This window comes from Coenobita brevimanus, chromosome 48, assembly GCF_032717465.1.
Source record: "Coenobita brevimanus isolate Jiangsu-jjx chromosome 48, ASM3271746v2, whole genome shotgun sequence".
NCBI classification, from domain to species: domain Eukaryota; kingdom Metazoa; phylum Arthropoda; class Malacostraca; order Decapoda; family Coenobitidae; genus Coenobita; species Coenobita brevimanus.
The window spans coordinates 680,001-703,729 of record NC_137001.1 but is presented as its reverse complement, the minus strand read 5'-3'; the positions used below and the strand labels follow the sequence as shown (position 1 = coordinate 703,729).

At 41.3% G+C, this 23,729-nt stretch overlaps 1 protein-coding gene across 1 annotated transcript in view; it reads right to left on the bottom strand.

Annotated features, from left to right (window-relative positions):
* Nucleotides 1-23,729, bottom strand: part of LOC145399245 (potassium channel subfamily T member 2-like) — a 340,618-nt gene that overhangs the window by 249,952 nt on the left and 66,937 nt on the right. The window contains exons 4-6 of the mRNA XM_080271933.1: nt 16,471-16,675; nt 13,942-14,016; nt 12,705-12,788 (exon numbers count right to left, since the gene is read on the bottom strand). Of these exons, the coding sequence (XP_080128059.1) occupies nt 12,705-12,788; nt 13,942-14,016; nt 16,471-16,675 (364 nt within the window). The remainder of the gene's footprint in view (nt 1-12,704; nt 12,789-13,941; nt 14,017-16,470; nt 16,676-23,729) is intronic.

Below are 23,729 nucleotides of genomic sequence, written 5' to 3'. Positions count from 1 at the left end.
AGATTTGAATGAAGAAGAAAGAGAAGTTTTAAAATCTATGAAGGAACAAGTGAAGGGAAAAAATGACAAGAGGAGAGAGGAAGAATGTAAAACTTTTTTTTGGAGAGTGATGGATATGAAAGCGGTATGTGAGGAACTAGAAGTGAGGGAAGCAAGGGGTATGGATATGGCAGCGAATAAGAGACGAATGAGTAAAGATAAAACTATCTATCTATCTATATACCTTGGCTGCTTCCCCCAAGGAAAGGGAGGTAGCCGAGACAGGACGACACACTCCCCATTTACTCATCCATTCAAACACATTCATTCACATCTTAGCCCCAAAGGGGAGAACGGACAGATCCTCACCGCACCACACCGCACAAGGGTCAACTGCGCAATGCAATCACTGACATCTGCAGCAGGGCCCGACAGCAGAGCTGGTTTACCCCTGCCACATCATAACAGACTCATCCCCTTACCCGCACCTGACCTGAAATAGCTGATCAGACCAAATGCGGGAGAATATCCCCTCAGGGCTGCGTCATCACTTATTCATTCACAATTTCTCTCCATTTATTTCTGTCACACACAGCCACTCTTCCTTGCTCAACAGACATCCCTCTCGCATCCAGCGCTCTCTTCACACTGTCCATCCATCCTATTCGTGGTCTTCCTCTCAGCCTTACACCTCTCACATCAGATCTAGTTATCTTTTTCACCAATCGCTTATTATCCATTCTCTCCATATGCCCAAACCATCGCAACATCTGCTCAACTCTACCAGCCATCTCCCGAACAACTCCAGTTCCCCTTCACACTTCATCATTCCGCACTCGATCCATACGCGTCACTCCACACATACTCCTCAGACACCTCATCTCCATTACATTCAGTCTTTTCCTCTCTGCTACACCCATATTCCATGTTTCAGCCCCATATAATGCAGTCGGTACCACAACACCCTCATACAGCCTCCTCTTTACATCCATTCTAAGCGAACGACATCTAAACACTTTTTTCATTCCTCCCAGCACCTTTCCTACTTCATTTATTCTAACTTCACTTCTGCATCTATTCTTCCATCCACAGCAACATGTGACCCTAGATATTTAAAACACTCTACCTCCTCAAGCAACTCGCCATTCAAAACTATATTCATCCCCCTACCATCTACCAACCTCGTACAATTCATCACTTTACTTTTATTCTCATTTACTTTCAATTTCCTCCTTTCACACACCCTTCTAAGTATCATGTATAGTAATGTGGATGGGTTAATATCCAAGAAAGGGGAAATTGGAGACTATATAAATGAAAAGAAACCTGAAATTGTTTGCTTGGTGGAGACTAAAATGCCACGAGATGTTGATATTAAATTATTTGGATGGAACAGTTATAATATTTGGAGGAGAGATAGAGAAAGCAAGTTTGGGGGAGGTATAATGATTTTAACCCGCAGTGACCTAGGAGCAAAAAATACAGAGATTGAAAAAACCATGGCTGAACTTTTGGGAGTTGAAATAGAAGACAGTTATGGAGAAAAAACAGATGTAATAGTATTATATATGCCTCCCAAACCTAGGGCATGGACAAAAGAAGATTATGAACAGTTAATAAGAGAATCCATTAATAAACTAAAGCTGATACTTGAACAAAGAAATAGAATAGTAATAATGGGAGATTTTAATTGTAGAGAAGTGGACTGGGAAAGTATGGATGTTGGGAGCAATAAGGAATCATGGGGAAATAAATTAATGGAATTGGTGATGAAAAACATGTTAACCCAAGTAATTAAAGAAAATACAAGAATTAGGGGTGACGACGAACCATCAAGGCTTGATTTAGTATTCACAAAGGACCCAAATGATGTGATGAACATAACCTACCAATACCCCTTTGGTAAAAGTGATCATCTGGTTATTGAGATGGAAGTGGTGGGATTAAGGGAAGGAGAAAGGGATGAAAAACACAGGAAGAATAGATGCAATTACCGGCAGGCAGACTTTCCTTCCCTGAGGAACTTTTTCCAAAATGTAGACTGGAGTAAAATGAATAAAGTCACAAATGTTGACGAGAAATATGCGTTTCTGATAGAAGTGTGTAAAACAGGAGTTAGTATATATGTCCCAAAATTTTCCGCAGCTATGGAAAGGAAGAATGGTTTAACAACATATGTAGAGTGGCACATGAGGCAAGAAAATGAGCATGGAATAAAGTGAGTAGAAAGTATAGTGAAAGGGCTTGGGAGGAGTACAAGCAGGTAAGAAATGAATATGTAAGGGTGCAGAGAGAAGGGGAAATGTGTAAAAGATATTATAACTAAATATAAAAAGGAGCCGAAATTATTTTATTGATTTGTGAATGGTAAAATGAAAGTTAAGGACGGTATAATACGATTGAGGGATGGAGATGAAACCTATGAAAGAGAAGAAGAATTGTGTGAAATAATGAACAACAAACTGCAGTCAGTCTATGTGCTGGAAGAGGAATTTAGGGAACCTGAAATAGAACCCAGGGTGACGGGAATGGCAGAAATTACAGTGGATGTGAATGAGGTGCTGCAGCTGATGAGGGATTTGGATGTAAGATAGGCAATGGGACCAGATGGTGTGTCTGGATGGATCCTGAAGGAATATGCAGACCAGTTAGTGTGGCCTGTTTATGTCATCATTAAGACTTTGCTGGAATATGGACAGTTACCTAAAGATTGGAAAAGAGCAAATATTGTGCCAATCTTCAAGGGTGGAAATAGGGAAGATCCACTCAATTATAGACCTGTATCACCTACTAGTATTGTTTGTAAAATCTGCGAGAAAATTATTAGAAAAAGATGGATAAAGCATTTAGATGAAAATGAAGTGATAACACCAAGACAATTTGGTTTTAGGGAAGGACGATCATGTTTTACTAACCTATTAAGTTTCTACAGTAGGGTAATTGATGTCATACAAGAGAGGGATGGGCAGATTGCATCTATCTTGACCTAAAGAAAGCATTTGACAGGGTGCCCTATAGGAGACTGCTGTGGAAGTTGAAGACCTTTGGAGGGGTGCATGGGAAACTATTAACCCGCCCCGTCCCGACGACGTATGGGTACGTCACCATGATTTGCATTTGCCAGTCCCGGCGACGTACCAGTACGTCGTGCAATTGCAATGTGCATAATTTCGACAATTTTCAAATTTCGCGCTTGATTTGCGGTACGTACCCTCGCCTGACCTTCCCCTACCTGCCACCAGGCGGGGACACTCGGCGACCCCGCGCGACCCGCGCTAGCCCGCCGCTCGTCCACTCACCTGGTAGCCACGGTCCTGCTCAGACATGGCTAAGAGAGGTCTCTCAGAGAGCGAAATTCAAGTCGCCCTGGACACCTTTACCGGCGACAGTGATTCCCCACTGGATGACGAGGAGATGGACAAAGATTATGTGCAGCCAGATGAGGAAGAAACCACCAGCAGTGACGAGGAAGTTCCGTCACCAAGGAAACGGCAGTACGTGACTTACCGTGCTGCTAGAGAGGGGCAGGAGGCAAAGAAGGCACGTGGTATGTCATATCCCTATCCCCAGCGTGCCTTGGAAGCCGAATTCGAGGTCGAGGACGAGGACGAGGACGAGGACGGAGACGTGGGACGTGCTGCCACGTGGTATGGGCGGGAGGTGATTACGCATCGTGGCCCAGAGCGCACACCACGTCGTCTAAGCAGGTATGGGCCAAGCATTCTGTTTGGGGCGGTAGGAAGTGAAGTGGAGGGAGTGGGGAGTGAAATGGACATTCCTGGGATTAGGGAAAGTGAGAGTGAGGTGGGTGAGTCATTGCTCTCCCTACGCAGTGTGAGGCGGCAGAGTGGATCACGTGGGCCAGTGCGGGTGCGTTCCTTATCACGTGGGGTTGTGAGGGAGGGGGAAGGTGGGGAGGAACCACTCCAAAGCACGTATTATGCTCCCCAATATCCCCTAACACGTGGTCGAGCAAGGTTGCGTGAGAGAGCACGTGGTGTGGTAATGGAGGGGGAAGGTGGGGAGGAACCACTCCCCAGCACGTCTTCTGCTCCCCAATATCAAACTATTTCATCCCCACAGCCCCCTAATGTTCCTCAAGGCCGTAAGGGTAAGGGAAAGGGAAAGGGTAAAGGCAGAGGGAAGAGGAGTGACAGTGGGGAAGCCCTCCGTACTCCTTCTCCCCAACCTCCCCAACCAGGATCTCCTCCCCACCCAGACGAAGGCGGTGATGGGGACGAGGATTTGTGTCGTGGGATTGGGAGGATGGGAGTGATTTTCTCCCTCATTCACCCCTTCACTGAGCAGGGGCGATCTGGCTGCATTGCACCAGGTATTCACTGTAATTCAAGCAGGTTGGATTTTTTCCACCTGTTTTTCAGTGAGGCCTTCGTTGATCAGATCGTGCTTCAAACAAACCTGTTTGCAAGCGGCCAGCGGCTAGAAAGTGAAAGATTGGGAAGAAGGAGTAGGCATTCAATGATTTATGATTACCCTGTCTCCATTCCAGAAATGTTCTTATTTTTTGCCCTTGTCCTTTTGATGGGTATAATAAGAAAAAATAGAATTCCTGCTTACTGGACTAGGGACCCTGTTATGTTTACCCCCATATTTGGTCAAGTGATGAGCCGTAATCGGTTTCAACAAATTCTAAGTCGCCTCCATTTTTATGATGCTAATGACCCTGCAAATACAAACAACACGGACAAAATGAGGCGAATTAGGCTGGTCTTTGATCACCTCAGGCAAACCTTTCGATCCTCATTCTATCCCTATAGAGATCTCGTCATAGACGAGAGTCTCGTGTTGTGGAGAGGCAATATTTCATTCAGACAGTATATACCCAGCAAAAGGCACCGTTTTGGGTTCAAGATCTTTGTTATGTGTGACTGTAGGACTGGATACGTGCAAGACATAGTCTTGTACACCGGTGCACAGACAGACATAATAGAAGATCGAAGTATAGGACTTTCTGGAGCAGTGGTAAAGACGATGATACAAGACTACCTTCATCGTGGTCACGTTCTCTACCTCGACAACTGGTACACTAGCCCTCTTCTCGCTCGTTATCTTCACAGACATGAAACGGGAGTATGTGGAACTGTAAAGGTGAACCGGCGTCACATGGTCAAGGTAGGGCGGAAACTTGCAAGGAGTGAGGTTGTCTTCTTCAAAGCAAACAACATCCTTGCAACAATGTGGAACCACAACAGAGAAGTAAGCCTCTTGTCCACGGTTCACCGCCCCTTGATGCACCGTACTGATTCTGTTGATTACCATAGCGAGAGCAGGCGTCGTGTTTGGAAACCTGAATGTGTCATGGACTATAATATAAACATGCGCCTCGTGGACCAGTCAGACTCCATGATATCGACGGTAGAGTGTGCCAGGACCACGATGAAGTGGTATAAGAAACTGTTCTTTCACTTGCTAGATATCACTGCTCTGAATTGCCACCACCTTCACGCCATGACCACAGGAGTTCAGGAAACCTTTGAAGGGTTTGTGAGGGAGCTCACACGAGAAATCTTTGCAAAATATGCGGTTGAAAGGCCCCAACAGCGCCCCCGCACTGCCCCTATTACCCACACTCCCCAGAGAATATCCGCCCGCCATTTCCCCACTCCTATCCCGCCCCAGCCCAACAGACCTAGGCCCCAGCGCAGGTGTCACGTGTGCAGTAATTCCCAGGTGCGACTCACGACACAGAGGAAGGACACCCGCTATGAGTGCGTGCAGTGTGACGTGGGTCTGTGTATTCACCCATGTTTTAGTGAATACCACACGTTGCTGCAATTTTAGCATGGTGTGATTGCGAAAGGACGCAGAAATTATGATGTAAATGCGACAGACAGACGCTCTGTGAAAAAATCAGTCATGTGGATCGCCAAATATTAGTATAAAGTGCCTACGGGTAGAACATAAGTGCAAACATTGGGTGTAAGTATATAAATCTGCCCTAAGTTGAAACTTACATAGAGAGGGTTGTTTGATGCGATATTCTGTCGCTCAGTGCAATAAATACGGCCCCTTATTATATATTTTCTATTATGTGACATTCTTACTGGTATAATATAAGTTCAAATTATTGTATATGATGATGTATTTCCTAAGTCAAATATTCATAGCGTGTCTATAAAGATAAGATTTCCTGACGCCTAGTCGAATGAATAAGGCACGTATTAGTCAAAATAAAAGTCAGCAAGTGATAAAGTGAATAATTAGTATATAAGTGTGTGCGTGAATTAGTATATAAGTGTGTGAGTATTATGTATGACGTAACATTCCTTGCGAGGGTATTTTCAGGCGATATTCTCACGCTCACTTGAATAAATAATGGCAGTAAGTATGTACAGTGCATTGGAGGGGTGTAAACGTGTGTAATGTAAGTGGGAAAATATAATTGGAGTGAATAAATAAAGTAGATGATGAAACACGAGTGTTTGAGATCGTGGTTGCTACATGAATAGGCGCTAGCATATCGCTAAATGCCCTCGTAATGAATGAAAATAATTGAAAACCTTCACAGTGGTGGGGGAAAGGTTCTATGTAAATGGGAAAATAATTAGAAAGTGATAAAACAATTTGGTATGTTGAAATACGAGACATAGCGAGTGCGCTTACTAAGCTGATGTGCGCTAAACTTATGCTGCATGTCATCAAAATGAATGAAAACATCTGAAATCACTTACAAACAGTTGTAATTAGTAAACTGTCATTGAAACAGAAGTATACAAGTAGAAAAAATGATCGGTAGACTCATAACAGAAAATTAGCAGATAGCATGATACGACTCGGACCTAACTCGCTATGCTCGCGCGATGGTACAATGCTTATTTTTCCTATATATGTGTCTGAAATCCATTATATTGTTACTGTTATTGTTTATTAGTACAAATTCAATAAATGTAGAGGTGTTGTGTGTTGTTTGTCCCATTACTCCTTACCATAGAAAACGTTTACGCATATCCAGCCCATTACAGAATACGATACCTGCGGGGGGAAACCGCACCTGTATAGACCACTTATAGACTGCAGAGACAACTTTCTTCAAGATTTTCCATAGTTTCTCGACCTAAGCGGAAGTTTCATAAGAAAAATTTTTTTTCCAAAAAGGCTCGGGACTGGGGGATGTCATAGGTGCGGAAAGGCTCGGGACGTGACGGGTTAAAGTGGATAGAAGATGATTTGATAGGAAGGCAGATGAGAACTGTTATAAGAGATAAAGTTTCACAGTGGAGAAACGTGACTAGTGGAGTACCTCAGGGCTCTGTCTTAGCCCCAATAATGTTTCTGATTTATGTAAATGATTTACCAGAGGGTTTAAATAGTTAGGCTACATGAGTATGTTCGCAGATGATGCTAAAATCATGAAACTTATTAAAAGTACTGATAGTTGTAAAGAATTGCAAGAGGACTTGGACAAACTCCAAACCTGCAGCCAGACTTGGAAAAATGGATTTGAATGCCAAGAAGTGTCATGTATTAAAAATGGGAATGAGTGAAAAAGACTGCACTGGACATATAAAATGGGCAATGAGATCATTTGTAAGAGAATAGATGAGAAAGACTTGGGAGTGACTATTCAGGATGATTTGTCACCAGAAAAACATATAAACAAAATCATTGGAGGAACTTATGGATTACTGACCAATATGAGAGTGGCTTTTAATTATATGGACGAGGAAATGCTGAGGGAGTTGAAAGTGACCACGATAAGACCAAGGCTAGAGTATGCGGCTGTTGTATGGTCACCTCATTTGAAGAAGCATATTGATAAACTAGAGAGGGTTCAACGGATGGCAACAAGGATGATATCATGTTTAGGAACTCACCTACGAAGAGAGACTGGAAAAACTGAAGTTACCAACGCTGCATGAGAGAAGAGAAAGAGGTGACTTGATCATGATATTTAGAAATGTAAGAGAATTCGAAAGAGTCGATAGAGAGGATCTTTTTGTGTTGGATGATGGAAGAACAAGAGGTCATGACTTCAAGTTGAGGAAAAGTAGATGTCTTAATCTTAAAAGGTTCAGTTTCCCGAATAGAAGCATAAGTATTTGGAACGACTTAGACGAGGAGGTGGTGCAGGCAAAGAACAATCATGTGTTTAAAACTAGATTGAATAAATGAAGATACTGAGACAGGACAACACGAGCTTAGCTCAATTCCTGTATACTACATATAAGTAAATACACACACACACAAACACACACACACACACACACACATAAAGTAAACTCCCAATTATCTGGCGTATTAGAGCCAGAGGCCTGATGTATACTGTCAAAAAGACAGGTTATGCAAAAGTTCCCCACAGGAACCTCATTCTCCCCAACCCTATAATACTTGTTCACTGTCTAACCCCTATTTGACTGCCTAATGTTAATTGTTTCTTATGTAAATAATATAAATGGTGTCAGTCGTAGCAGTGGTGAGAGTTTACATAACCTGTGAACAAACTGATTCCAGGCTCGTCTTTTATTTTATTTTTTTTTTTTTTGTACTTAGTTTAGGTATAAAACGCTACGATATTTCATTGTTTTACTGATATTTTAGTTTGTTTTCGTTTTAGTTTCATATTTTAGTTTTGCTGTTGCATAAGAATTTCAAATTACAGTATTTTGTACTTATAGTATTAGTGGTGGTTCTTATAATTTTGTTCCAGATGAAATGGAGAAGACAGTAGATTTTTCATCTAGTCATTTTCTTTTATTCTGAGATACTTAGTTTACGTATAAAATACTGCGGTATTTCATTGCTACAGTATTTAATTTAATTTTGTTTTGTTTTAGTTTCTTATTTTAGTTTTCCTGTTCCATAACAACTCCAAATTACTTTGTAGTATTAGCCAGTTGTTCATTATTGTACTCTACATAAAATGGAGATGTTTTGATTTTCACTGTGCAATAAAAGGAGATTTGTTTTTTAATTATTTCTTCAAGTTCTTATTACATGTTACATACCTTGTGGCCATCATTAATAATCAACAGTACACAAGCAAGAAACCCCATAATATGATGCTAATCATCACAATGTGTAAATAAATAAATATATTTATTGCTCGTAAAATATTTCCGCTCATAGTCAGTTTGGCTATTAAAACTTTATTTGGCTTGTAAATCTGAAACCTTAAGAGCCAAATGACTTGCAACCATTGGAAGGTAGCAAGAGCCCTGGATAAGTATGTAAACAATATGATTAAGTTGATGTACTCAAATGTAGATGGAATGGTATCCAAATTATTAGAGATGAATGATTATATCAGAGAAAAGGAACCACATATTATTCGCCTAACTGAAACAAAATTAACACCAAGGATATCAAACGACACCCTAAACCTAGAAGAATACAATATGTGGAGAAGAGATAGGAACTTAAAAAATGGGGGAAGAATTATAATATTAACAAAGAAAAATCTACAAGTCAACAAAATAGAACTAGATATACCTTCACAAGTAGAACTGATCGCTGAAGAGATTTATATGTCTGAAGAGAAATTAATTGTGGCAAATTTATACATGCCACCCAGATCAAACACTTGAGAAAGAGGCGAATATGAAGACCTGGCAGAGATAGCAATTCAGAGTTTAAGAGCATTATTACATAAAATGGAGGAGAAATCTGAAAGAATTATATTAACTGGAGATTGCAATACAAGTATAAATTGGAACACACTAGATATAAAAAGCCAGGAAAGCTGTTGGGACCAAAAGCTCCTGGATCTTGTGCAGGAGTTTTTCCTAACACAGCATGTAAAGGAAACCACCATAAAGAGGACCTGATGTACGAGTACCATCAGTATTACAGTAGATCTTATATTTACTACGCAAGAAAACGATATTGACAATATAATGTATCACCCTCCATTCAGCAAAAGAGACCATGCAATATTAAATTGCAACTTCAGGATTGCATATGACAAAGTTAACATTGATGTATGTTACAAAAAGAGCCTAAACTACAAAAAATGCAACTACCATGACCTGAAGAAGTACTTCTTAGAAACAGACTGGGAAAACGAGCTTAGAGGACAAAAATTAAATGTTATATATAGAAAATTCTGTGACCTTCATGAAATAGGAGTCTGAAATTACATCTCATCACAAAGAAGCAGAAATGAAAATAAAAAATGATTTAATATAGAATAAGAAAATATCAAAAGAAAAAAGAGTCTTGTGGAATAGGTACATAAGACACAATAGCAAGAGGGCATATAGTAACTATAAACAGGCAAGAAACGGTTACACAAGAATAAGGAGAGAAGCTCAAAGACAGTTTGAGGAAGACATTATAAATAAAAGTAGTGATCACCTGAAGCTATTTTACAGCTACAACTGAGGCAAAACCAAAGTAAAGATAAAATACAATCCATTACAGACAAGGGGATCACCTACACACAAGAGAAAGATATTTGTGAAGCACTAAATAAAAATTTCCAATCAGTTTTGACAAAAGAAAATAATTTTGAGAGGGATGATATGGAACATGCATGCCCACACATATTACCAGATACACAAATATCAGAAAAAGAAATACAGGAGGAGTTAAGTAAATTAGAAAAAGGAAACGCAGATGGTCCTGACAAAATTTCATGTTGGGTGCTACATGAATGTGCAAAGGGGTTAAGTGGACCAAGACATTTATTATTCAAGAAATCCTTGAGCCAAGGTAAACTACCTGATATTTGGAGGAAAGCAAACATTGTTCCCCTATTCAAGAAAGAGAATAGACAATATCCACTCAACTACCGACCAGTATCACTGACCAGTGTTGTAAGGTACTGGAAAAGCTGATAAGAAAAGTTTGGATAAACCATCTAGCAGAACACAATATGAACACAGAAAGGGAGTTTGATTTCAGACAGGGATTATCATGTTACTAATCTGCTAAGCTATTATGACAGAGTTGCAGAAACATTACAGAAAAGAGAAGGGTGGGTGGACAGTATCAATCTAGATTTCAAGAGAGCATTCGACAGAGTACCGCACCAAAGACTTTTATGGAAACTGCACCATCTAGGAGGAATCTGAGGCATTCTGAACTGTTGAGTGCAAGATTTTCTCAGAGAAAGGGAAATGAGAACAATATTAAGGGGAAATTACCCATCATGGTGAGAAGAGACTAGTGGAGTTCCACAGGGTTCGGTGCTGGCACCAATTATGTTTTTAGTGTATATAAATGACACAGACGGTAACACTGGAAATGAAAGCTATCTAAATATGTTTGCTGATGATGCAAAAATACAAAGATGAGTTACTAACACAGACTCTTGCAGACAGCTACAAGAAGAAATAAATAAACTTCATGAATGGAGAAACAAATGGCAAATGAAATTCACTGCAGACAAGTGTCATGTAATCAAGTTTGGTAAAAGTGGAAAAAAACCAGATTGGGATTATAAGGTAGGAAGTAAAACCTTACACAAATCAGAATGAAAGACCTAGGTGTGATTATCAATAACAGACTATATCCGGCTGACCACATCAATGAGAAGTACGGAACATGTATACACTGCTTACAAATACGAGAATAGTATTCACACACATAAATGAAGTCATGCTGAGGAAGATAATAACATCATTTATTAGACCAACCCTGGAGAATGCATCAGTAGTCTGGAATCATCGCCTCAAGAAACACATGGACAAGATTGAAAAAGTTCAAAGGGCCACTATAAGATGGGTATGAATTCAGCTTAAGGGATCTAAGATACGAAGAAAGACTTGAAAAACTGAATCTGCCAACACTACAGGAGAGAAGGAAAAGAGGAGACCTGATTATGCTATATAAATACATATCAGGGAAGGAGAAAATAGACATATATGAGTATATAACTTATGGGGAAATATCAGCAAGAAGACACTGCAAAAAACTGTATAAAAAGAGAGGTGATAAAGAGGTAAGGAAATTTAGTTTCCCAAATAGGACAATTGATCAGTGGAATGTGCTACCAAATGAAACAGTACTTCGTATGTGTCAAAACAATAAATTTAAGGAAATGTAAGATAAAAATGGTTTAAAACACAGGACAGTACGAGCTTAACTCATTCCTGTAAAGATACAATTAGGTAAGAACAATTACTGTACGTAGGTAAGCACACACACACACACACATTTTTCTTCCTTTTGGAATTAGCAATGATGGTCTGGGGGAGTGGAACCATAAAGAGATTTTGTTTGAAAAGTGGAAAGTGGATTTGTAGATAGATAAGGAGGGAAGGAGACGGAAAGATAGGAGGAAGGAGAAGGAAAGTCGGGAGGAAGTAGAGAAAGATGGGAAGGGGGATGGAGAGAAAGGGTGAGAGGGAGGCAGAATGGGATGGACAAGAGAGGGAAGTAAATGTGGAAAATAGATTAGGAGGGAAGAAGGGAGAGATGATATAGGGTGAGAGAAATGAGGAAACGAGCGAAGGATGGAGGGAAGGATGGGAGAAGGAAAGGAATGAAGGACGGAAAGAAAGAGATGTAGGTAAGTATGACGAGAGAGAGACCTTTAGTTTCAAAACGAGGTGATCTGGCCTCAATATGAGTGAAAAGAAAAAAGTGACAAACACCAAATGCACAGAATTTGCATTATATATTCAACACACACCTCACCTCACATGCAGGTCCCATTGAAGTAATGCAGCCTTAACACAAAAATAGGAGATAATACCAGATAATATTAGACAGATACTTGTACACAGATAGAGGGTGAATGTTAGTGTTGACTTAGTACTCACAAACATATTCTCTAAGGCATGTTTCGCCAGCCAGCAGTTTAGGAACCCTGGTACAAATAAGTTCCTTAGTGGAGACCAACAGATCTGAAAGGCAGGAACATCGTATATAAAGTTACATAAAATTCCACTGAACTACATTGAATTACATTATACTGTTAGTGGTGTACAAGATACTGGGAGTCTCCGATAAACGAAAGGGTTAGGTACCTTTAAAATCTTTCGTAAATCGATTTTTTGTATATTGAAGCATTTTTCCTCGTAAGAAACTTAAGAAAATGAGGAGATGTATTTTAGGAGCCCCCCCCCAAAAAAAAACTTCAACTAACTACCCTGTACTGTACTAGGCTGGTTGTAAGCTCTTAAATCTACAGCAGAAATGTTAATAAAAGCTGAATGAACTTTAAGCCGTTGTTTATTTATCAAATTACTGAGTAAAAAATAGAAAACAATACTGTCCATTATATACAGGTGAGGCCCAATCTCACTCAAGCCCTGGCCTTCCTCATGCCTCTTCATAATTTCGAGCTTGCATTCCAGCATCAGGTTTTGGTGTTGCTTCTTCTTGAGAGACTCCATAGATGATGATGACGGTGAAGAACGTTTGGGTGGCATGATGCAAGATGCAAAAGATTCTCGGGGTACAGAAAGCACACACTACACAGCCAGGGAGCGGGAACAGACTGGGACGAAGCAGAGATAGTTGCTTGCCTTGCCATACACGATAGTGATGCTGTGGTCAGTTGCGCGCCAAATTTGAATGATTTTCTCGTAGTGCTTTTTGTACCATCGAAGCATATGCCTTTCGTTTAGGGGAATTTGTCCTATATTTTTCACTTTCGTACCTTCGAATTTTCGTATATTGGGGCTTTGTGTATCGGGGACTCCCTGTATATGTATAAATATGAGATACATAATATCATATCCAAACACTTTATTCCAGGAAGGGGTGGCCACAAACAAACTGCCTCCATCTCACCTTCTCTGTCATTAAATTGTCCTCTCTCCTTCTGACAACCTCCTCACTCATATATCTCTCCAACCCATCCCTCCGTCACATCCTCAGCTTCCCCCTTTCCTCCTACACCTCACTAGCATACACTTTCCTACTCAATCTCTCATTCTCCATTCTTTCCTCATGACTAATTCATTTCAAGGTGCTCCTCCTGATGCTATCCAGCAAATCCACATTGACAAACACACACACACACACACACACACACACACACACACTACCCACCGTAAGTATAAAGGGTATGCTGTTGATCAGCTCTAGCAGGAAATGGAAGGACCGTAGAGTTTGCCATATGTTGCCCTAAATGAAAGAAAGAGAGAATTAATAGCAGAGGGAACCCTTAATATTAGATATATGAATATTACTCCTACATGCTGTGTTAATACCAGAGCATATCTATTAACTGCAGATATTTTGTAAAATTATATACCTTATTTAATTTTACTACCAGATACACAAACTGTACTGTTAGATACAGACATATATGCTACAGGTTATTCAGCTATAAATCTGTTAGAAAGTTTAGGATTCTAAGGATAATTCTGAGTAATTATGGGCCCAATTCTCAACCGTTACTGAGAAACAAATACTGATGACACTGTGGATGAATTATGAGGATGATTATTTTTGTCCATAACATCCATCAATAACTTCAGCATGGTAACCGTTGAGAATTGGATCGATGTTGATATAGTATTTATTGCTCAAAATTATCCTAAGTATGACCTGGAACATGCCAACAGGACTCCCTGTACGTAGCATATTGGAACTCATTCTCTCCAGGTGGCAATGCTGTCATCACCCTTCCCTGACCACCATCCTCCTTGCGGGGGATGAGAGGGTGGGGAGGAGTTGAGTGGCCTTTGTGTAACCAGACAGTTTCACTGCCCAGTAATATTGGTGTGCCACCACATGTTGGCATCCATCTTCAGAATGAGATGGCTAGAACTAGATGCAGAAGACAAAGGATTGCCCCACTGAGTCCGGTAAAGTATTCACAGTACTCATCACCTTATGGGGGGTTAAATATAGCCTTAATTATTTACTTTACTACTATGGATCCTTAATATAGCTGAATTAAGTCATCTGGTAGCAGCAAAAATGAACTAATAAGGACGTCACCTGGCCTGGGGGTTGGAAAAATAAGGTACATGAGATATGATGGAGGGCAGAGTATCCTACGTGTGACTGAAATGTAGTAGTGGTAATAGTTGCAACGCTATGCACAACTGAACGTGAACCCAGTGGACTGCAAGGTGGGGCTGCCCTTCTGCAGTCCACCAGCTTCCTTCTGTGGGTTAGGGAGGACTTGAGGGCATTTGCATGACCATGGAACAGAGCACCTGGTCATATTGGTGCCACCACATGAAAGTGTCCTACTCCAGCACCGTGATCAACAAGGAAAGCATCCAACATACATTCCCCTCTGACTGCGACACATAACTGTCGAATTTACAAATCCAGGTCCCTATTTCAGTTCTAGGAGCGGACATAATGAGGAAAATGACCGTGCACTAATGTCTCGTGGTCCGCCTGGGAATCAAACTCTGGTCCTTCTAGTTTTGGTCTGAATGTGCTAACCAGTGCACAACCACCTCCCCCGCATTACTGATTAGGTGCTTACAGAACAGTTCTTGTTAAGTTCTAACTTCCAACTCAATGTAATTATAATTAGTACAGTATTACTAAGTCCTACTATTTAGTACCATTGAACATCTTGATGAGAAAGTGGAGCTGGCTTCCTACTCTCTCTCTCTGTCTGTCTCTCTCTCTCTCTTAAACTCAAACTTTGCTCTCACTCCCTAATCTCTCTTTCTACTGCCACTTATCTTCTCCATTTTCTTTTCTCTCTCCCTTCCCACTTTAACTCCTTCTCTTTCTTTCCCTTATACTACTGTTCCTGTCCTCCTCCTTTCTTTTCTTACTTGCTCTCCCTCACAAAATTCTCACAATTTATTAAAGCTCATAATTTCACAAAAATTCTCATTCCCTTGTCCTTACTGGAAAATTTTTACATTTTCAAACCTGACAAATCTTTCTCCAGTCTTTCAGCCAATATACATTGTTTTAACAAAATCTTTTTCTAAGAGTAACAGTAAATAACCCACATGTAGTAGTTAATCAGGTGAAACATAAATGGAACAAGATCCTTGCCAGTAAGTGTTCAGTAGCTCAATGAATCCTCAAATACCCCTCAATCTTCGTAGCGCTTCAAGCAAGCTTTGCACATATAAATTATTTCTCCCGCTTGGTGTTAAATCTTTGATTTAAAAAGATTTAAAAAAAAAAGAAAATTCAATATGACAATGCTCACTGAGTTTTCATGAGCTTGGCAGTGCAGCATAGTGATGGTTTGTGTGGAAGAGTTAGCATGGCCATGTAAGTGGAAAAGAGTGGAAGAGGGTAAGACAGGCATTTTGGGTGAGGCAAACCAAACCAACTGGAACTCTGAGAATTACCTGATTACTCATCCAAACCAACTGGAAATCTGAGAATTACCTGATTCTTTAATCATTACAGAGGTAAGCAACACAGCCAGATTCTTATGTTAGTACCATCACAGCAAATGAATTAAAGATTAATCCCTGAAGACTGCCGACAAACTGTTATCATTATTAGTGTGTAGTTCCATTATTTCACTATCCTTTTAATTATTTCACTTATTACCTTCTATCCACATTTTACTGTCCCATAAACTAGTTCTCCAGCTAACTAGGTTCTGAACTATAAATGACATCAAGTGTAATAACTCACCTTGTAGCTTAGATATGCTAACAGAATGGCTTCTGACAGTGATACTGTTGCAACGGCCACTTGTATGGCCCACAGTGGCAGTGTTCTGTTGACCCACAGCACCGCCTGCCAGTTGATGATGGGGTCCTCCTGAAACATCTCATCCGTCAGGTTGCGGTAGTGCAGGAAGAACCCCGTGTGGTTCCTGTCCTCCTCGCACCCGTAGCTGACGGAGAGATGCAGAGGGAGGGGGATAAGTATGGAGACCTCCTCGCACTTGCAGCTGGATGAAGGAGGGAGTAGAGAGGAGATAGAGATGGCACAGGTAGGGGAAGCGGAGTGAAGATCTTCTGGGAATACGCATATTCTGTTCACCTTAACTATGCTTAAAACTGCCCTCTCTCTATCTTAAACGCTGAGCTGTAACGAGATTAACAGAAGAATATGTGCTAGTCACAATAATGAGCTATGGAAATGATAGGTCCATAGGATCATCTTATTTTGCTACTGAGCTAATGGGTAAATAAGCTGCAAAAGGATGAAAATCTCTCTCCCACTCTGAGTTGATGGGTATATAAGCTGCAAAAGGATGAAAATCTCTCTCTCTCTCTCTCTCTCTCTCTCTCTCTCTCTCTATGAGGTAACCCTTCCATGATCAGAAATCTCTCTCTCCCAAGCATAACCCAATAGAACTCCAAAACTGCTTGGGGGGTGGGGGGAAGGGCTTGGCATTTTTGCAATAATTCTAAGCCCTTTGAAAACATGAGGCAAAAGTGATGAAGGTGAAGCTAAGAGAGAGAGAGAGAGAGAGACTGTGATGAAGGTGAAAAGGGGTAGTGTACAGAACTTCATTCTGTAACACACGAGCATCGAGACAGCAAAGCAGCTGTGACAGAGACGGAAACAAGAAAAAAAAAGGGGGGGGAGGCGAAAGAGAGTGTACGGTGTGGAAGGAGGGGTAAGGCAAGGAAGGAAGGAAAGGAGAAAACAGAATCAATCTGCTTAGAAGAATGGTGGAAGGTATAGACAGAGGACGAGGATGAAAGACTGAAGGATAAATTAATAGACAAAACGAAGGTAAATGACAGAGACAGGAAGAAATTAACATGCCGCGTCCCGGCAGATTTTCCACCACTGACCCCCCCTCCCCAATCCTGGCATTTTTTTTTTTTTTTTTTTTTTTTTTTTTTTTGCTCAAGCCTCCACCTTTGGTGAGAAACAACTGAAAATCAACAAGTGGTCACTTGGGTCTAAAAGTGGCCTAAACAAGTAAGCCTCCGTACACCTGGACAATACTGTATTCAGTGGAGGTGTGCTGTGGCTGCCACGTTTTCTATGGTAGGGATTAGTATGGGAAACCACTCACAACAGGTAAATATTTATTGATTTGGAACAAAAAAACACGTAGTACAAGAATATATTGGTTTTCATACAAAAATACAGGTGAAATAAGCATTGTCCATTAAGCGAGCATAGCGAAATCGCCAAACTCAGTCACATATGATTCGCTATGATTGTTGTTTCAGCATACATTTCATCTTTTCAACTTGCATAATACTTTTCCACTACCATTATACCCGTTTCCAATTTATATAACTGTTATCACATATTTACCGGCCTTACGATTATATTTAGCATAATGTTAGCGCATATTTACATAATGAGCACTCTCGCTATGACTGTTGTTTCAACATTAATTTAATTACTACTATGAGTTATGAAAGTGGAGGTGAAAGTGACAGCTTCACTCTCAAGGCTGGTATACAGGACGAAAAAGTGAATGCTACGTATTTTACTGAAAGAGAAATTGAATGCCTACAGTGACAATAAACTACTATTACTGAAGGAAACTTATGGATAAAGACTGCAGATATATAAGTGTTATATAGTACTACAAATATAGAGTGTATTTTTATGAATAATAAATGACAGAATACCAGTGGCAAACGAGGGCAAGTGGGAAGGTCATATGCACTTGTAATTTTCATTGCTTTCAAGGTGTTCTTTTTTTTTGGGGGGGGGGAGTATAATTTCCAAACTATTTGAAAATCATAGAATAGTGTTTCTAGTGATAATATCAGGCTGTGGTAATCATATTACGGGTTGTCGGGAAGTGTAAAGTGGAGACTTCGTTACCCAACTTCAGAAGTCTCCACAAGTCCTACGGTACTCGACGAAGGCTCAACAAACATCCCAGGAGAAAGCTAAAGGTATGTGCCATAAGCTTATAAAATTATAATATTCTAGGACTAATAACTGATTTTTGGCAAATATTTTTACAAAGTCTGTCAGATCGCGAATATCCTAGCGGGACACGCAGGTCAAGCCAAAACAACACCGCGGTTTAAGGGTTAAACAATTATAACTCACAGTGCAAAGAACTAAGTGCAGCACAACACTGGATTACTGTACGTGCTTCAAGAGCATTTTCAACACTGCCAAAACCTTAGAAAAGGCAGCCACAAACTTGCTGTAAGTACTCTGGCTGAGGTACAGTCACTTCTAATTCCTCATTCTTTGGTTTCTTTTCATTTATTTCATGCTTTGTGTCCATTATTGGTGTGAATAGGGTCTTAAATAGGTTTAAATAGGTGCTATGCATGTCCAGTAGGGTGTTATTTATGTGACTTTCAAAGTTAGGCTGGGTTAGAGTCCTTAAGTACCAGTCCAGGAGCCAGGGGCCCACTTTCTGGACGGGACCACTTTCCGGACATGCCTTTGGCTCTATTACATCGGATAATAGAGGGATTACTGTATATATATATATATATATATATATATATATATATATATATATATATATATATATATATATATATATATATATATATATATATATATATATATATATATATATAGAGAGAGAGAGAGAGAGAGAGAGAGAGAGAGAGAGTAATCCCCATACTATCCGGACGCCCACTTTCCGGACACCCCCACTTACCGGATATTTTGGTCCCAGGATTCAATGTTCCCAAAATGGCCCAAAAATCGAAAAAAAATTAGAAAAAGATCCGACTTTTTTCCCCCGTAATTTGAACTCGGCACACGCGGCGTGGACCAGCTGTGTTTTGGTGCGTAGTTCCACCGCTGTCTGCTAGAGCGCCTGTGCATCCTCCCCACTTACCGCCTGTCTCTTGTTGTGAGTGCACGCTTGTCATCATGGCCGCCCACGTGCTTACTTTTGTGGTTGTGCCCTACCTGCTGCAGGCTCTGCTGCTGCTCTCCTGCCTCCTGTTAGTGTGTGTGATGATGACCCCACTGCCTGAGAAGAGGAAGAGAGTGGTTTTGACTCTGGAGAAGGAGAGGGAGATATTGGACAAGGTGGACACGGGATGGTCAACCTTACACATCCTCCATGAGTTCAACCTGGTCTGATAACAAGAGATCCCACGACAAACTCATGCAGTACACTGCTGACTTCTCGTTGAAGAACAAACACAACGTGGAGAGGAAGATGATGTTTACTCCTCGGTATGCTGAAGTCGACCGCTCCACATTGATTTGGTATCGACAGCAACTTGCTGCTGGTGTGCTGGTGCATGGCACGGAGCTGAAGGCTGCTGTTGAGAAGTTCGCAAGGCTTCACAACAACCCAGACTTCAAGGCATCCGAGGGTTGACGCTTTGCATTCAAGTTATGACATGGCCTTATCAACCGTGAGGCCCATAGCAAAGTTTTGGATGCCAACGAGGATGGTGTAGAGGAGTTTTGGCACAAGGTGAAGTGCTTCATCAACAGGGAGGGCCTCACTCTCAGTCAAGACTACATCGCTGACGAAATTGGTTTATTCTATCGCTCTTTGCCAACGAACACTCTAACCATGGAGACGGAGAAGCGTGTATCTGGCAGCAAGTTCTCCAAGCAACGGATATCTGCTTTGTGTTGTGCCAATGCTAACGGCATGCACCGGCTTAAGCCCGTTATTTTTGGCCATGCAAAGCAGCCTTGGTGTCTTCGTGGGGTGATGGATGTCCTTCATGTCGTTTGGTACCATTCTTTGAAGGCATGGTTCACTGCCCACATCTTCAAAGACTGGTTCCACTGCCATTTCGTCAAGGAGGTCATCCATTACCAGATGAAGAAACTGGAAATCCCGCACGACCAGGTAAAGGCCCTCCTTTTCGTCGACAATGCACCTGCTCACCCATGCAACAAGGACTTGGTGGCTGAGAATGGGCACATTAGGTGACTGTTTATGCCACCTAATACAACTGCTCTCATCCAGCCAATGGACCAAGGAGTGATCGTGGCAATGAAGAGGCTGTACCAACATAAGTTCCTGGACGAGGTGATGGTTGTTCTCGAGGACGAGGACGAGTGCAGGGAGGGAAGGGACATGCGAGGCCAGCAGACTTTGGAAAACCTTCGCCGCAACAACATCAAGTCTGCAATCTACAACTGGGCCAGTGCATGGAAGGAAGTCCCTGTCAAGACTCTAGAAAGTGGTTGGTCTTGTCTGCTTCTCGGAATGGATGTGGACCATGACTTCCTAGGTTTTGACATGGATGACTTCCATGCACATCTACGTGCGCATGGTGACGATGTTGATGTGAACGAAGTGCGTGAGTGGTTGGATGATGACGAGGGCGATCCTGGGTATCAGACCATGTCTGATTTCGAGATCGCATCTTCAGCTGCAGGTGTCAGTTCCCAGCTTGAAAATTCTGACGAGGAAGGCGACGATGATTCGGACTCCTCTCAGTGTGACACTACTCCAGCCATCCCCAAGTTGAGCGCACTCCAGGAACATGTAGAGTTCGTTCTCGACTACCTGGAACACCCGGACTGCAACAGGGAGATGGGGCCCTTGGGACTTGTAGAGGTAGTGCACGCTTTCAGGCAGTGCATCATTAATTGCCAAAATCGTCGTTCCTTGCGTCAATCAACCATTGACAGCTTTTTCAGACCCGTGTCCCCCACTGTGCCCAGCCTGGCTCCACACCATTGCCTCCCCAAGACAAGCCCTCATCCTCCAAGCCACAGCCCAGCACATCAGGCATGGTGGAGTCACCACTGGACGTGAGTTTGCGCCTGTCTGCAGAGTCATCTGCAGTGGGTAGTATATCACCATGACCCAGCGACGCACCCCTAGGCCACCTGCTTCAGCTACTCTCAGACTCTGACAGTGATTAACCTGCCCCATCCTGACGTTTTCTGGGCAGTGGTATGCCCCAGTCCTGACATTTTTGGACCTTTTTTTTTTTTTGGCTCAAACATCCCCTTTTGGTGAGAAACATCGAAAATTCATAGAGAAATCGCTCACCTGAGGTTTAATATACTCGATTTAGGTATGAGTACTTCCTTACCTGACTTTTTCTAACAGGCTGGCATCAAAGAAAACGAGTTCTATGGGAAGGTAACTATTTTATCCACTCATAAACAGTATTTATTTATTTACTTGGTACGAATTTATATGTAGTACAAGAGTATATTGGTTTTCAAACAGTAATATAGGCATTATAAGCATTGTTTCACTCACTAACTCATCACCATCCATGACCTTTTTTTTCCTACATTACCTGATCATCATTTCTGACTGTTTCTTCCTCTAGTGCTATGTAAACTTTGTCCTCCACATTGTCATCGATTGGGGAATCACTCTGGCCCTGAATGTCTTTATTGGCCAGGTCACTGGTAACAGGTGAATTGCCGAGACAATGGCGTGCAGGGGGGGGGGACAGGTTATGCGGTGTAAGGCATTGTCCCTGCTTGGCATCTTGTAGAGGAATAGAGGAAGGTGTCCCGTGTATATGTGCCAAAAATCACTTGTGAAATCACTCTCAAAAATTGAAAATTGTGCAAATTAGGGACCTTGCAATGTTGCCGTGTTAATTCACGTCGCTGGGACATGAGTGCACATCATGTGTGGACGTGAATTCACGTCGCCGGGACGGCGCGGATTAAATGACAAGAACTCTCCACTGGACCACACGGGAATTTACAGTGTTGTGCAGTGAAGAAAACAGTGTGTAGTGTTAAGAAATTAGAATTGTGAGTCCAAAGACTAAATTGCAGAGTGCAACGCTGATTTTATTGATGTTCAGTGGAGTGCAAATTAGACCAGAGTGTGTAATGTTAAGAAAACGGATTTATGAGTGCAAAGATTTAAGTGCAGAGTGCAACACTTATTTCATTAAGGTGCAATAAAGCGCAAGTAAGACTAGAGTGCGCAGTGTTAAGAGAAAGGAATTCTGAGTGCAAATGACTAAGTTCAGTGCAAGACTTCATGTACAGTGTACTGCAGGTGCTTCAGGTACTCCTTTTTACTGTCAGAGTCTGAGAGGAGGTGGGTTATTCATCGAGATGGCCAGGGACTTGCTGTAAGTACCCAGAATGTTTCATATTGTACTGTATTTTCCATACTTACCTCTGAAACCTCATTTCACTCTTTTATGTCCCTTATTGGTGTGAATAGGCTCTTAGGTGCTATGCATGTGCAGTAGGGAGGTGTTTTTCTGAGTTAGGCTAGGTTAGGGTCCATAAGTACCAGTCCAGGAGCCAGGAACTTGTTTTAAGTACCCAGAATGTTTAATATTGTATAAACTCACCTCTAAAACCTCATTCTCTGGTTCTTTTGCATTTATTTCAGTCTTTTATGTCCCTTACTGGTGTGATTTAGGTCTTAAATAGGTGTTATGCATGTCCAGAGGGAGTTGTATAGGTGTTTCTCTGAGTCAGGGTAAGTTAAGGTCCATAAGTACAAGTCCAGGAGGCTGGGGCCCACTTTCCGGACATGCTTTTGTCTCTATTACATCGGAAAGTGGAGGGATTACTATATATATATATATATATATATATATATATATATATATATATATATATATATATATATATATATATATATATATATATATATATAACTAATTAAATATATAAATATATATATATATATATATATATATATATATATATATACGTACAGGCGGCCCTACACATTCACAGTGGCAAGGGGACACAGACCCCTGTGATTGTGGATTCTCCACAAATATTTGGTGTGCCCTCACGTAATTGCCTCTACAGTCACAAATCACCCCCTGTGAACAAGTGTGCATATACTCTACCTAATAAGCCATATCTAGGATGTGAAAGCAGAAAATATCACAAATATCTGATGACTAAGTCATCAACTACATATTTACCCCAGGTTCTTACAACCATACCCATTAAAATCAGTCTTGGCTCAACAGAGTGGCAAACCATGCATCTGCGAGACCCGTGGAAGTTGATTCAGCGAATGTGGAGGGCCGCCTGTAGATAGAGACATAGACAGATAGACAGAT